General features: G+C 37.2%; 1 protein-coding gene across 6 annotated transcripts in view; it reads right to left on the minus strand.

Moving 5' to 3' along the window:
• Nucleotides 1-12,523, minus strand: part of whd (carnitine O-palmitoyltransferase whd) — an 86,385-nt gene that overhangs the window by 37,911 nt on the left and 35,951 nt on the right. For all 6 annotated transcript variants that reach the window (XM_069830211.1, XM_069830214.1, XM_069830208.1 and 3 more), the window contains 3 exons: nucleotides 6,943-7,098; nucleotides 3,089-3,225; nucleotides 59-335 (listed from right to left, as the gene is read on the minus strand). In XM_069830211.1, the coding sequence (XP_069686312.1) occupies nucleotides 59-335; nucleotides 3,089-3,225; nucleotides 6,943-7,083 (555 nt within the window). In that variant the 5' untranslated portion in view covers nucleotides 7,084-7,098. The remainder of the gene's footprint in view (nucleotides 1-58; nucleotides 336-3,088; nucleotides 3,226-6,942; nucleotides 7,099-12,523) is intronic.

Genomic DNA, 12,523 nt, shown 5'->3' on the forward strand with positions numbered 1-12,523 from the left:
AAATCTTATAGCTGTAGAGAACAGCTCGCTATCTACACAAAGAATTTATATTACTTACTCTAGTTAATGTATCCCTGAGAGAGGGAAGAGGGAGTCGGGGCAGAGACCCCTGGTAGCTGTACAGAAGGGGCTTACTGCCTCCAGAGAGGATTTTCACCAGCATGAACCAAATCTTTGTGCGACTGGAAATCACCCGACCTCTGCCTCGCTCCTCATACATCCAGCCCTTGTACATGAGGAGCAGCTTCAGGGTGTAGCGAATTGTGTAGATCATCGTGAGCCACACGATCACGCCTAAGATTGTACATGCTACCAGCTGCCAGAGCACCGACAACCTGAAAAACGTTGGAACTTATTACAGCATGTAATTCTTAAAATGATTTCAGAGCAATATGTGGTGCAATGGGACAAGACTGTACTTGGGGAAGTTGTACTCTTGCTCAAAACAAATACCATACATCACCTGGAGAGGAGAAATTGCCAGGACAATGCAAGAGCAGAACCTTGGTAAGGGCCAATGGAGTGAAAAAAGACTATGGTGTCAAGAAATAAAAGACAACTCCTGACAAGGGGAGAAATGTTTCATAACGATATGAACGTAAAATGAAGAAAATTGTAAAAACACCACAACCAACATTTTTTACAAAATGCGTTTTTTTTTTTGTGGATTTTGATTACTAGCATGAATGTGCGTCTTTTGATAAAAAAATCTTATATCTAGCATGACTAACATGTAAAAAATTGGACAAGAAATATGCATTTATTGTAAAAACCCCACAACTAACATCACATACGGTGTTTTTCAAATAAACTAGTCTACCATACTAGCTGACAGCAGCACTGTCGCACCCAACAGCTGATTTCAGTCACAGCCAGATCAGTGTTTTGTTCTGTCTATTGCTGACTAAGTGTTGCCCTTACTATTATTATCTGTTTTGAGTATTTTGTTACAAGATGGTTAGCTCAAGTGATGAAAATGTTGCTAATGATGATTATTGAGAACTCGTCTAAATTCAAGGTAAAACGAGAAAGTGATGTGGTTAACTTCAAAACTTGGTGGCGAAAATTTTATAACCTATCTAACATGTCTGATTCATCTTATGGCCATGGTGTACCAAAGGATAAAAAGGTACATTTTAAAAGTTTGAACGTGAATGAGTTTTTTTACTGTAATGAACAAAAAGATTAAAGTTCTTTTGTAAAGAGTTCATTGACAGCATTCAGTGGCGGCTCCTGCGTATTTCTTAAGAGGAGGAAAGAAGTTAACAGCACTAAATGACACCTTCTTGAATGAAACATACTACAAATTAGCCTACATGCATACATGTAAGACAGGTAGTGTTGGGGTTGGCCTTCCTTTCTGTATAGCAATAATCTGTTCTTGTAAACTGAGTTTCCTAAATTTTACAAATTATATTATGTTTTCACTTCCTTTCATTGTTGAATAATTGCACAAATTAACAATTACAAGGAAATTCACAAAATCGCAGCATTTCTCGCGCACACTACAGCATCACACGTGTTCGAAGAGGCTATAGCTACTAAACACGTAATCAGAACCGTTTTACGGAAATGCGAATGAGAAATAATCTGAGGAAAGCGAGAACACTGCACTCACCCACGTGGTCTGTTTTGCCACATGTACATTTTACAAGTTCAGTATCACATGCTTTTGAAGAATGTCAGGTCTTGTGGCTGTTGGAAGTGAATTTCAGGGGCCAAAAGACCTGCGATACTAACGTAGAACTAACTACTTCCTCTTTGTTTTATATAAACTCAGCTTTAACTTTCCTTGAAAGTTTCAAACCATGAATAGTAGCTTATATAAAGTGCAATGAATAATATTTTTTTATTTATATATATATTTTTTAAGTTTATATGGTATCTTTCATAGCTTTGCGTTAAAACTGTTTTTATTGTGCCTCCTCCTAGATGTGTTATAGTCTGGTTGAGTGCAAATCGTTAGATGGCAGCGGTAGCGAGCTTGCTGCATGACCAGTCGGTTTCTATTTCCCGCCCATGCGCTGATTCAGAGGAGGATCTCCTCCCTCTCCATTCATTTACTTGCTTTAAAACTCTGCTTCTTTCTCTGGCACTGTTGTCTATGTGTGTTATCTGCAGTAAAGGAGGAATGGATTGACTTTCCTCCACACAAACAATCTCGCATCTTTCTCAGAGTTTTCTAGCAGCACATGAGCGTGCGTCATTTAAAACTCGATCAACCGAGGTTTTCTTATAGCTGAGAACTTAAACATTATCGAATCTTCCTCGAATTTCAAGGCACATATTTTATTTGGTATTTACTTTCAACAGAAAAAAAATGTGAGGAGGACGTTCCTCCCTTCCCTCCCCCGAGGAACCGCCACTGACAGCATTGTACTGGCAGAAGTATTCACCATTCGAATTCCTGAAAAACTGTTTGTGCTGGAAATTTACCGTTTGAACTGCCAACAGACCTAGTTTATAACAATTCGATGCTACCAATCAATGTTAAAAAAATGGAGGACCTTAAGAAGATTTTGCAGTACATACCGGATGAAGTGAAAGGATTCTACACAGAACTGTACACATGACCTACCACCAACAAAGATAGTAATGACAGTGGAAGCGAAGAATAGAAAAATAATAAGTCCTGATAAGAAAAATATCCGTTGATACAGAAAAAAACTTTAATTTTTTGTTATTTTATATTGTAGTTTTTACATAGATTATAAAATTTGTTCATACTTGCTTTCATTCACTCTATACTTGGAAAAAGTTAACGCTTTGCTTAGTTTCAGTTTGTTTGTTGGAAAACCCCAGAACATCCTAATTAATTTAATTTTTCTGGGGACTTTATATATATTATAAAACACAATTAATGGTGAATAAACCTCATATTTAGCAACTAATATCACTTGTTAAATACATTTTGACAATAAAAATAAATGTAATGAAAATAAACAGTTTTTATTGGTTTCCCAAAAGTTTTGTTTTTGTCACTTGTGGGGTTTTAGAAATAAACGATTCATATGCAATTCATGAGTTACGTAGAATTTGATATGGCAAACTTAACAAAAGAAAACAATTAGGATGTGTGAATACGTACCCTGGCAATAGCACCAAAATTTTATTGATTGCAGCATGAACTATCCCGTATTTTGCAAAATGTATTGCTGCCAAAATTGCAACAATTGCCCAGAGACTCTGAAGAGGTGCTGGGTAGATTCCATTCTTGATATTATTCTGAAAAAATAAAAAATAAATAAATGAGATTGAATACCAAACTGTAGTTTCAGGGTAAAATTAACTTAAGAATAACCAATTCCAACTGAACAAGAAAACATCAATTAACATACTTTAAGAGTGGCTAAACACTATGCATACTTATACTAACGCCAGCTATAAGATTCATTATCGAGGTCGTAAATGCACAGATGACTTTTATTTACAAATCTTCTTAGTTCGAGTAAATGCAAATAAACACAAATTGAATACACACGTGTTGCATTCTGACAATCTCATAACGAAGTTCAGAGAATTTTCGTCATACTCATAACTTGAAAGTATTATCACATTCCATTGCGAACAGGTACCTCCTACTACTACAATATGTCAATTATCGAAACTTTACATTTTCTTCCACTGAGTTTTCACAGGAAGGGTGAATTTTCTTGTAAGTTGTATAAAGGGAACAATAATAAAGTTTCAACGTATTCGTATCCCAGCAGAAGATTAATAGTGATGAATTAGTTCTACTTATTTTTTATTTTATTTATTTAATCTGATGGAGTTAAGGCCATCAGGCCTTCTCTACCACACCACCACAATACAAATAGGCATATACAAAAAAACAAATGCAGAGAGAAGAACTAAATAAGAAGTAGAAATAAAATTATAAATACAAAAAACACTTCATGCAAAAATGCAAAAAGCGGAAGTAAAAAAAATAGCTATAAGTAGAAAGTTAAGATTACACCAGGCACAAAAAAAGTACTAATGCAATATATTGATTGCTTAATATATTAGTGATTAAAGAAAATGGATAAACATCTAAAAAATAAGTAACTGATTGTACAAATATCAAGAGAAACAAAACAGTACCAATTTCGAAAAGTTTTCAATAAGTTAGGATACTCAGTTTACTGCATTCCACTCTATGCTTATAAGTTTGTTTTTGAATACTGTTAAATTCCGACAGTCTCTGACGTCACTGGGCAGGGTATTCCACAAGCGTGATAGCAAGATGTGTTGGTATGGCTAGTATGGTTAAAGTGGGAGGCAAGGTAGGTAGGTGTAGGAGTGTGAAGGACTTGGAAAAGGAGAACAAGGGAATGAAAATTTCTACATTTGTTAATGGATAATCATAATTTTCTCGTCAGCAAGTCGATATTTACAGTGCCAAACGCTTTGCTGAAGTCTAATAGTGTCAGTATTGTAATTTTACTTATGCCCATAGCTTTTAGAATGTCTTCCATTATTTCCAACAGTGCAGTCGCTGTACTGTGACGAGTTTCAAAACCTGACATATGTTTCCAGGAGTTCATATCTGTTTACGTAGTCAGTGAGTGTGCATTATTCTCTCTAACACCTTCGACAAGGCAGGTAGAATGCTAATAGGTCGATAGTCGTTGGGAGTTGTAGGCGTTTTAACTTAGGGTCTAAAGCGCACAAAGGTTTATTTCTAAGTTTTAAGAAAAATGGACGTCATCAGCGAGGCGTTGAAAATATGTGTCAGTGTCGGTAAGATTACGCCAACAAGTTTGTTTATCATTGTGATACTAACATTGTTTGCACCTGTCACTTTGCATTTGATGTGTTTAAGACCTTTCTTAACGTCAATAGGTGTAACATATGAAAAGTAAAATTGTCGCTGTATGGGACAGCTACGTGAGGTTTTGCCATTGTCTGTCACTGTGAGATGTGGTCAGTATTGTTAGTTGGCAGAGTAGTGAAGTGTTAATTGAGGCGTTCTGATGTAATGCTGATTTTGTGTGTTTGTCCTTTTTTATTTCTGAATGCCATTGATTTAATATAATCAGGTCTAGTAACGTCTCAGATGTTGCAGTGTGATGCATGGAGAAAAGTGGTAAAATAGTCATTATGTGAGTCAAACATTATTAGAATTTCTCGAGTGGCAGGCAATGCGGTGACTACTGTAGCTACTTTTATGAATCACGAGATTCTGAAAAAGTCTATACAGGGTAAGAGGGAACTAAATAGGGTCCTCTTGAGATAAGTTAAACATAAAAGTCTAATATCATTGTAGTCTTTTGTGAACAGGTTTTGAGAAAAGTAGCATTTTTAGTTGGATTTTGGAATGCATTTTCCAAGAAAATGGGAAACATTGTAGAGATAATGTTAAGGAATTTTGTAGAGCAAACACCAACAAATGTGTCCTTATTGGTTTATTGAGTAACACTGATGGTTTGGCCATAATTTCATTGAAGATCAGTAACAAAGTGTGTACCAGGAAGACGTGGCAACCGTGCATTCAGTGATGGTAGAAGCAAGTTGGAAGGAAGACAAGAGAGGGAAGGAGGAAATGCAGAGCCACTAATGTTCTTCTGTGACTCATTACGTTGCTGAACCATTTGTGCAGCGACACAACTGCTGCAGTCATATGAACAAGTGTTGCAATATTGCCATCTGTTCACTGTTTTATAAAAGTTGTTTGAACTCTGACAAAAATGAAGTATCAATAAAGAAACAAGGAAGGAAAGAAAGAAGAAAAAGAATGAAAGAATAAAAGAACGTAAAAACGGAAAACGGGGAAAGAAAAAAGGAAGAAGAAATGAAAGGAGAGAGAAAAGGACAACAATATAAAATGAAAAAGGACGAAAAACGTAGAAAAAAGAAAAAAATAAGGATAGAAACAGAAACAAATGAAAAACAGCGAGAACGAAAACAGACAAAAAACGAAGAAAGGGAAAGAAAGAAAATAAGTATTTATTTTATACCAGACTGCACAAGAGTTGCCATCTCTTGGGAATTCTCGAGTAGATGACACATAAAACTTTCATAGAAGATTATACTTAAAAACAAACGAATTATGACTCCATATGTTTACGAGTTTATTATTCTGCTACGTTTGACGCGTATTAAAAAACAAATGACAGTCTACTTTTTCATGATTAACTGAACAAGCTGTAGGTGTAAATCTTGCTCTAACTGCATATGAAACTGAAAAGCGTACAAATCAAATTAACTTCTTTTCGTATTTACCGTTATTACCGCAATCATTTCTTATTAAGTGGAAAGACATAACAATCAGCTGTTCATACAGACTGTTAGCAAGCCTAGATTCCAACACGAAAATTAATCTCAGATTTTCAGAAACGGTGCATTCTGCCACGACGAACTGCAAGCAGGAACCTGATTATAAATCATGTTCACTTTAGTAGGCTTCCAATTATTTCTGAAATTGGAAACTGTTTTACTTGCTACAAAATGAAAATGCTACTAGATGAAGAAGAGACGAGAACGGGAGGATAACGAAACGGAGAGAAAGAGAATAAATACTGAGCACAAAGAAGACGGAAAAGAACAGTGAGAGAAAGCGGGAAGTGGAGTAGGAGGGATATGATAAAGAGCAGGAAAAGAACAAAGAGGGGACGAAGAGAATAAGGGGGTTGAAAAGGCAGAGCAGGATGAAAAGGAGAAGAAAAATGAGACACGAAGATGAAGAAATAGGCAGAGAAGGAGACCAAGGACTAAGAAGTGGGAAAGAAGAATATTAAGCGGGGAACAAAATATGAGGAAGGATAAGGATCAAAGATGAGAGGAATAAAGATAAGAGTAGGGGAGAAAATATGAGGAGCAAAAGAAGAAAAAACTAGAAATGTGAGAATAGACGGAGAGAATATGAGAAGTGGAATGAAATGTAAAAAGCGAAAAGGAAAGGATAAGAATACGACAGGAGGAACAGGCAGACAAGTACAAATGGTAAATATGTCTGTTTACCTTGAAGCGGGCCAGCCGCTTCTTCCAGGAGCGCACTCCGGACTGCCACACCAGGTGCAGCACCTCCCGGTCGAAGTTGACATCCCAGCCCTCGTGGGTGATGGAGAAGGAGAATGCAACAGCCGAGTGGGCTTCCGCCATGGCAGCTCAGAGCCGCTGAAACAAGTTACAAGCCATGCTGTCATCTGAAGTCAATCGAAGAGTGTGATCCTAAAACACGTTCAGTTCATTTTTATGAAGGGACTGAGCTAGTCTTTTTAGCCACCGGTCTACGGACTGAACGAATTTTTAAGTGACGTGCATAATAACACAAACTTTTAGACAAGAATTGGCGTTGTTTTGAAAGAACACAAGCTTAAAATTATATTACCGATTGTTCTGTAAGACTGTGAAACTTGGACTCTCACTTTAAGAGAGGAACAAAAGTTAAGGGTATTCGAGAATAAGGTGCCTAGGAAAATATTTGGAGCTAATAAGAATGAAGTTACAGGAGAATGGAGAAAGTTACACAACGCAGAACTGCAAGCATTATATTTTTCACCTAACATAATTAGGAACATTAAATCCAGAAGTTTGAGATGAGCAGGGTACGTAACACGTTTGGGTGAATCCAAAAATGGGTATAGAGTATTAGTTGAAATACCTGAGGGAAAAAGACTTTTGGAGAGGCCGAGACGTAGATGGGAGGACAATATTAAAAAGGGTTTGAGGGAGGTGGGATATATTGGTAGGAACTGGATTAATCTTTGCAAATCAAATCTTTCAGGTAAGGCTCCCTGTAAAGCAAATTTGAATAATTTCAAGGGAAAAATTGTTCCGGGGCTGGGTATCGATCCCGGGACCTCTGGTTGAACGATTAATCTTGCTCAGGATAGGGACCGATGGCGGACTTCTGTGAGGGCGGCAATGAACCTCCGGTTCTCTAAAAGCCATTTGCAAGTAAGTATGTAGTAAGGGTTGGCCACTAACGGGAAACTAAGAGCTGGAACTTAAACTGAGAGGATTCAATCCGGCATTGGAATTAGAATCCAGTGTGGCTTAGTGGATAAAGCGTCAGGATGTACAGCTGAAAATCCGGATTCGAGTCCCGGTGCCGGACAGAATTTTTCTCCGCTCCAACCATCCTTCATCATATGGTAATGCAGAATTCCTGCACTGAAATATCATACATACGTACTTCGGTACATCACAATAATACTCCACAGAAATGCTAATATATTGTCGATAATAATGGTTCACACTGTACAAAATAAAGTTTGTTTACAAAACCGTTCTGCCTTCTTTGCTTTGAATGGCCGTATGTTTAATGTTTTATAAGTAAAATTCCACATCGTACCCCGGGTTGTTCGGCAACTTCTCTGTCGTAGCTGTGCTGGGGGTGTGCAGTGTTCTCAGGCGTTGTTAGTGGTTGAAACGTGACAAAAAAGCGAATTCACAAGACAATCCCAATAATAATAATAATAATAATAATAATAATAATAATAATAATAATAATAATAATAATAATTACTTACTTACTTACAAATGGCTTTTAAGGAACCCGAAGGTTCATTGCCGCCCTCACATAAGCCCGCCATCGGTCCCTATCCTGTGCAAGATTAAGCCAGTCTCTATCATCATATCCCACCTCCCTCAAATCCATTTTAATATTATCCTCCCATCTACGTCTCGGCCTCCCTAAAGGTCTTTTTCCCTCCGGTCTCCCAACTAACACTCTATATGCATTTCTGGATTCGCCCATACGTGCTACATGCCCTGCCCATCTCAAACGTCTGGATTTCAAGTTCCTAATTATGTCAGGTGAAGAATACAATGCGTGCAGTTCTGTGTTGTGTAACTTTCTCCATTCTCCTGTAACTTCATCCCGCTTAGCCCCAAATATTTTCCTAAGCACCTTATTCTCAAACACCCTTAACCTATGTTCCTCTCTCAGAGTGAGAGTCCAAGTTTCACAGCCATATAGAAGAACCGGTAATATAACTGTTTTATAAATTCTAACTTTCAGATTTTTGGACAGCAGACTGGATGATAAGAACTTCTCAACCGAATAATAACACGCATTTCCCATATTTATTCTGCGTTTAATTTCCTCCCGAGTGTCATTTATATTTGTTACTGTTGCTCCAAGATATTTGAATTTTTCCACCTCTTCGAAGGATAAATCTCCAATATTTATATTTCCATTTCGTACAATATTCCCGTCACGAGACATAATCATATACTTTGTCTTTTCGGGATTTACTTCCAAACCGATCGCTTTACTTGCTTCAAGTAAAATTTCCGTGTTTTCCCTAACCGTTTGTGTATTTTCTCCTAACATATTCACGTCATCTGCATAGACAAGAAGCTGATGTAGCCCGTTCAATTCCAAACCCTGCCTGTTATCCTGAACTTTCCTAATGGCATATTCTAAAGCGAAGTTAAAAAGTAAAGGTGATAGTGCATCTCCCTGCTTTAGCCCGCAGTGAATTGGAAAAGCATCAGATAGAAACTGACCAATAATAATAATAATAATAATAATTATTATTATTATTATTATTCCCTTTGAGCTCTGGGTAACCAATAGGCATATCCCTTCTGCGACTAGAAAAACTGATCTGCCCATCGGCGAAATGATCTTCCTACGTTCCGGTTTCCTTTTGGTTTATAATTTAATAATTTCCCAGGTAAGCGATTAACTGGCATCCTCTGAACGTTATGACTCCATTTGGACTGGTATTTTTTTATTTTTGTTACCATTTCTTCCACGTGCTATTTTCCTCTAATTTCCTCACTTAACGAGCGTAGAAAGCGTAGAAGTCTCCTGTAGCAGAAATGCATATAGAATGTTAGTTGGAAGGCTGCAAGGAAAAAAAGACCTTTGGGGAGGCCGAGACGTAGTTGGGGGAATATTAAAATAGATTTGAGGGAGGTGGGATATGATGATAGAGGCTGGATTAATCTTGCACAGGATAGGGACCAATGGCGGGCTTATGTGAGGGCGGCAATGAACCTCAGAGTTCCTTAAAAGCCGTAAGAAGTCTCCTTAAAATACCCTAAATATACGGGGAAAATCCTCGACGTTGGCAACACTGATCTCCGCGTAAGAAGAAACTTTTTTTTACTATCAAGGCTAAAGAACTACAATGACGTAAAGAGGCTCGTTTGAATGAAGATAATACAGCTAGCTGTTATAATTATGGCATTATGTAACATTTTATCAGCTAGAAACTGACACACATCAGTTCCCTTGTCTGCTTCAAGTACAAATCCATTGACTCTAAGTTTACACAAACAGACACAAATTATTTTTGTTTCATATCGTAATAGAAATCTCGTACAACGTATCTCTCTCTACACATTATTGAAATAGATAAGACAAGCAATCAAGCGAATTATCGCCCGCGTAAACGTTGCTTATCTGTCGTGTATGATATTACCCGGAGCACTACTATAAAATCGTGCCAAAGAGCAAACTAACGCAAATAAATCACAATTACAAACAGAAATTATGAAGGCAATAACAGACAGCTGAAGTGATACGCTGATTTGCGTTTCCCGCCAGCTTTCATTGAAATCTAAGCTGTGTTAAGCGGGAATCATAAGATAATAGTTTAGGCCATAGGCCGTGTTGGAACAATTGCTATTTTTTTAAATACTTAAAACAACTTCCTCAAATTATATGGGTTTTATTTCACAACATAAATTCTAGCACTTTTCTAAAAATGAAGCCAGCAATGCGTTCCTATGGCAACAAAATGTAGTGTTAACTCCATAAACATCCACCGGCATAGATACTATCAAATGAATACTATAATATTCTTGTCTCTATACTTGGAAACTGCTACAAATTTCACTTTGATAACTATATTTTAAAGAGAGTTTCTTTTTTATATGAATTTAGAAAAACATTCATAGTTTTGGGCCCAAGGTCGTCTGTGATGATGGTTGACCTCCCACTGCGCTCTTCGTCATGCACATTTTGGCGTCCTGCTGAAAATTGTCTACAGCAGCAACGCACCATCTGCTTGGCCATAGGCCTGGCACAGCTGACGATCAATTTCAATCGGCGCTATGCCCTGTGCATTCAAAAACTTTATCACTGACCGCACTTCACGCGGCGGGAGCTGGAATAGGAACTCCATCTTCAACCAATGCAACGAAGCTACTGAGAGCACAAGGGCTGCGAGTCAGAGAATTTCAACGATGAAAAGTATTGTGTTCACTCCTATTCGTGTTGTGCGTAATGCCTAAAACAGTTTATGAACGGCTTAAGTCAGACATCCTGTGAGATACACTAAACATACTTTTAAAGTTAATTTTTTTCCTCTTCATAAGTATTTTTTACTATTTTAAGTCACAAATAGGGCTGATAAGTTTTTATGGTCAAGTTTACCCACTCCGCAGTACATCTCCAGATTCCACACATGGATCTACTCTTAACTTCCTCATACGGTAAGTAATTTACATGCACTTATTGCTAATATGACGTAGGTGCGAACAAATGAACACACACAATTGCACTGAAAAAGAAAGCTTAATTTCAATAAATAACAAAGTTGGTTTAACATATCTATCATGTTTACTTACAATAGTCCACTGACATAGTAGAGCATGTCGCCTTGGTTTCATTTAAGCAAAGTCATTAACTAGCTGATGAAAAGAGATTTTCTTAACCTCTTCACCAATGATGTTCTTTTTGGTTCTTTTAAGAAGATTCATGATATTTTGTTTCTAATTTCTCTTCATTTTGAAAGAGGCTTGCAAAACTATAGTAAACATCTAGAAGAGATAGTAGCTGCTTTTAAGTGTGCTTAAATGCGACAGGCTCATGTCAGTAGATTTACTGGCATGTAAAAGAACTCCTGCGGGACAAAATTCCGGCACATCCGGCGACGCTGATATAACCTCTGCAGTTGCGAGCGTCGTTAAATAAAACATAACATTTTAGTAGCTGCTAAAATTTATATATCAATTTTCTTAATTTAGAGCAAAGATAATCTTTTAATGATAATAATGATTTTGTAATTCTTAATTTAAAAAAATACTTCGATTTCCTACATAAGGAGGGTCAAACGTCACTTTCCCCAATATTCGTTCTTAGGTTTCATACTTGTACACATATACAGATGTCATAACTTGAATAAACGGATAGCTGGTGTAATAAGTGGTGGGTTGACAACCATGTTCGTCCGTCAACTGTTTTTCCGATGTCATGTCTTGTTAATGTTGTTGTTTTGTTTTATTGTGTTGGGTTGCATCTCTGCGCAATAACTGCTAGTTTCTTGCAATGAATTGCGAATTAACCACAGAACAACGTGGCCTGACGCCATGTGATTTTTTGCTGTGGGGTATCGTGAAGAATGATGTTTTCTCTCAGAAACCGCAGGATCTACATCAGTTGCGACAAATGATCGAAAAGTTATTCGTGAAAATCGATGAAAATCGTGGGTTATGTTCTGCCAACTGTAAATCAGTGTCTAAACTTTGTGAACTGTATATCGACAAATTGAATGCAATTAAATGTAAGGAAGTGTTTGGGGAAAACGACTTTTAACTCACCCTGTACATGCATTAAAGTTTCTTTTCTGGGTAATACTAC

The sequence above is a fragment of the Periplaneta americana genome, chromosome 7, assembly GCF_040183065.1.
Source record: "Periplaneta americana isolate PAMFEO1 chromosome 7, P.americana_PAMFEO1_priV1, whole genome shotgun sequence".
Lineage (NCBI taxonomy): Eukaryota > Metazoa > Arthropoda > Insecta > Blattodea > Blattidae > Periplaneta > Periplaneta americana.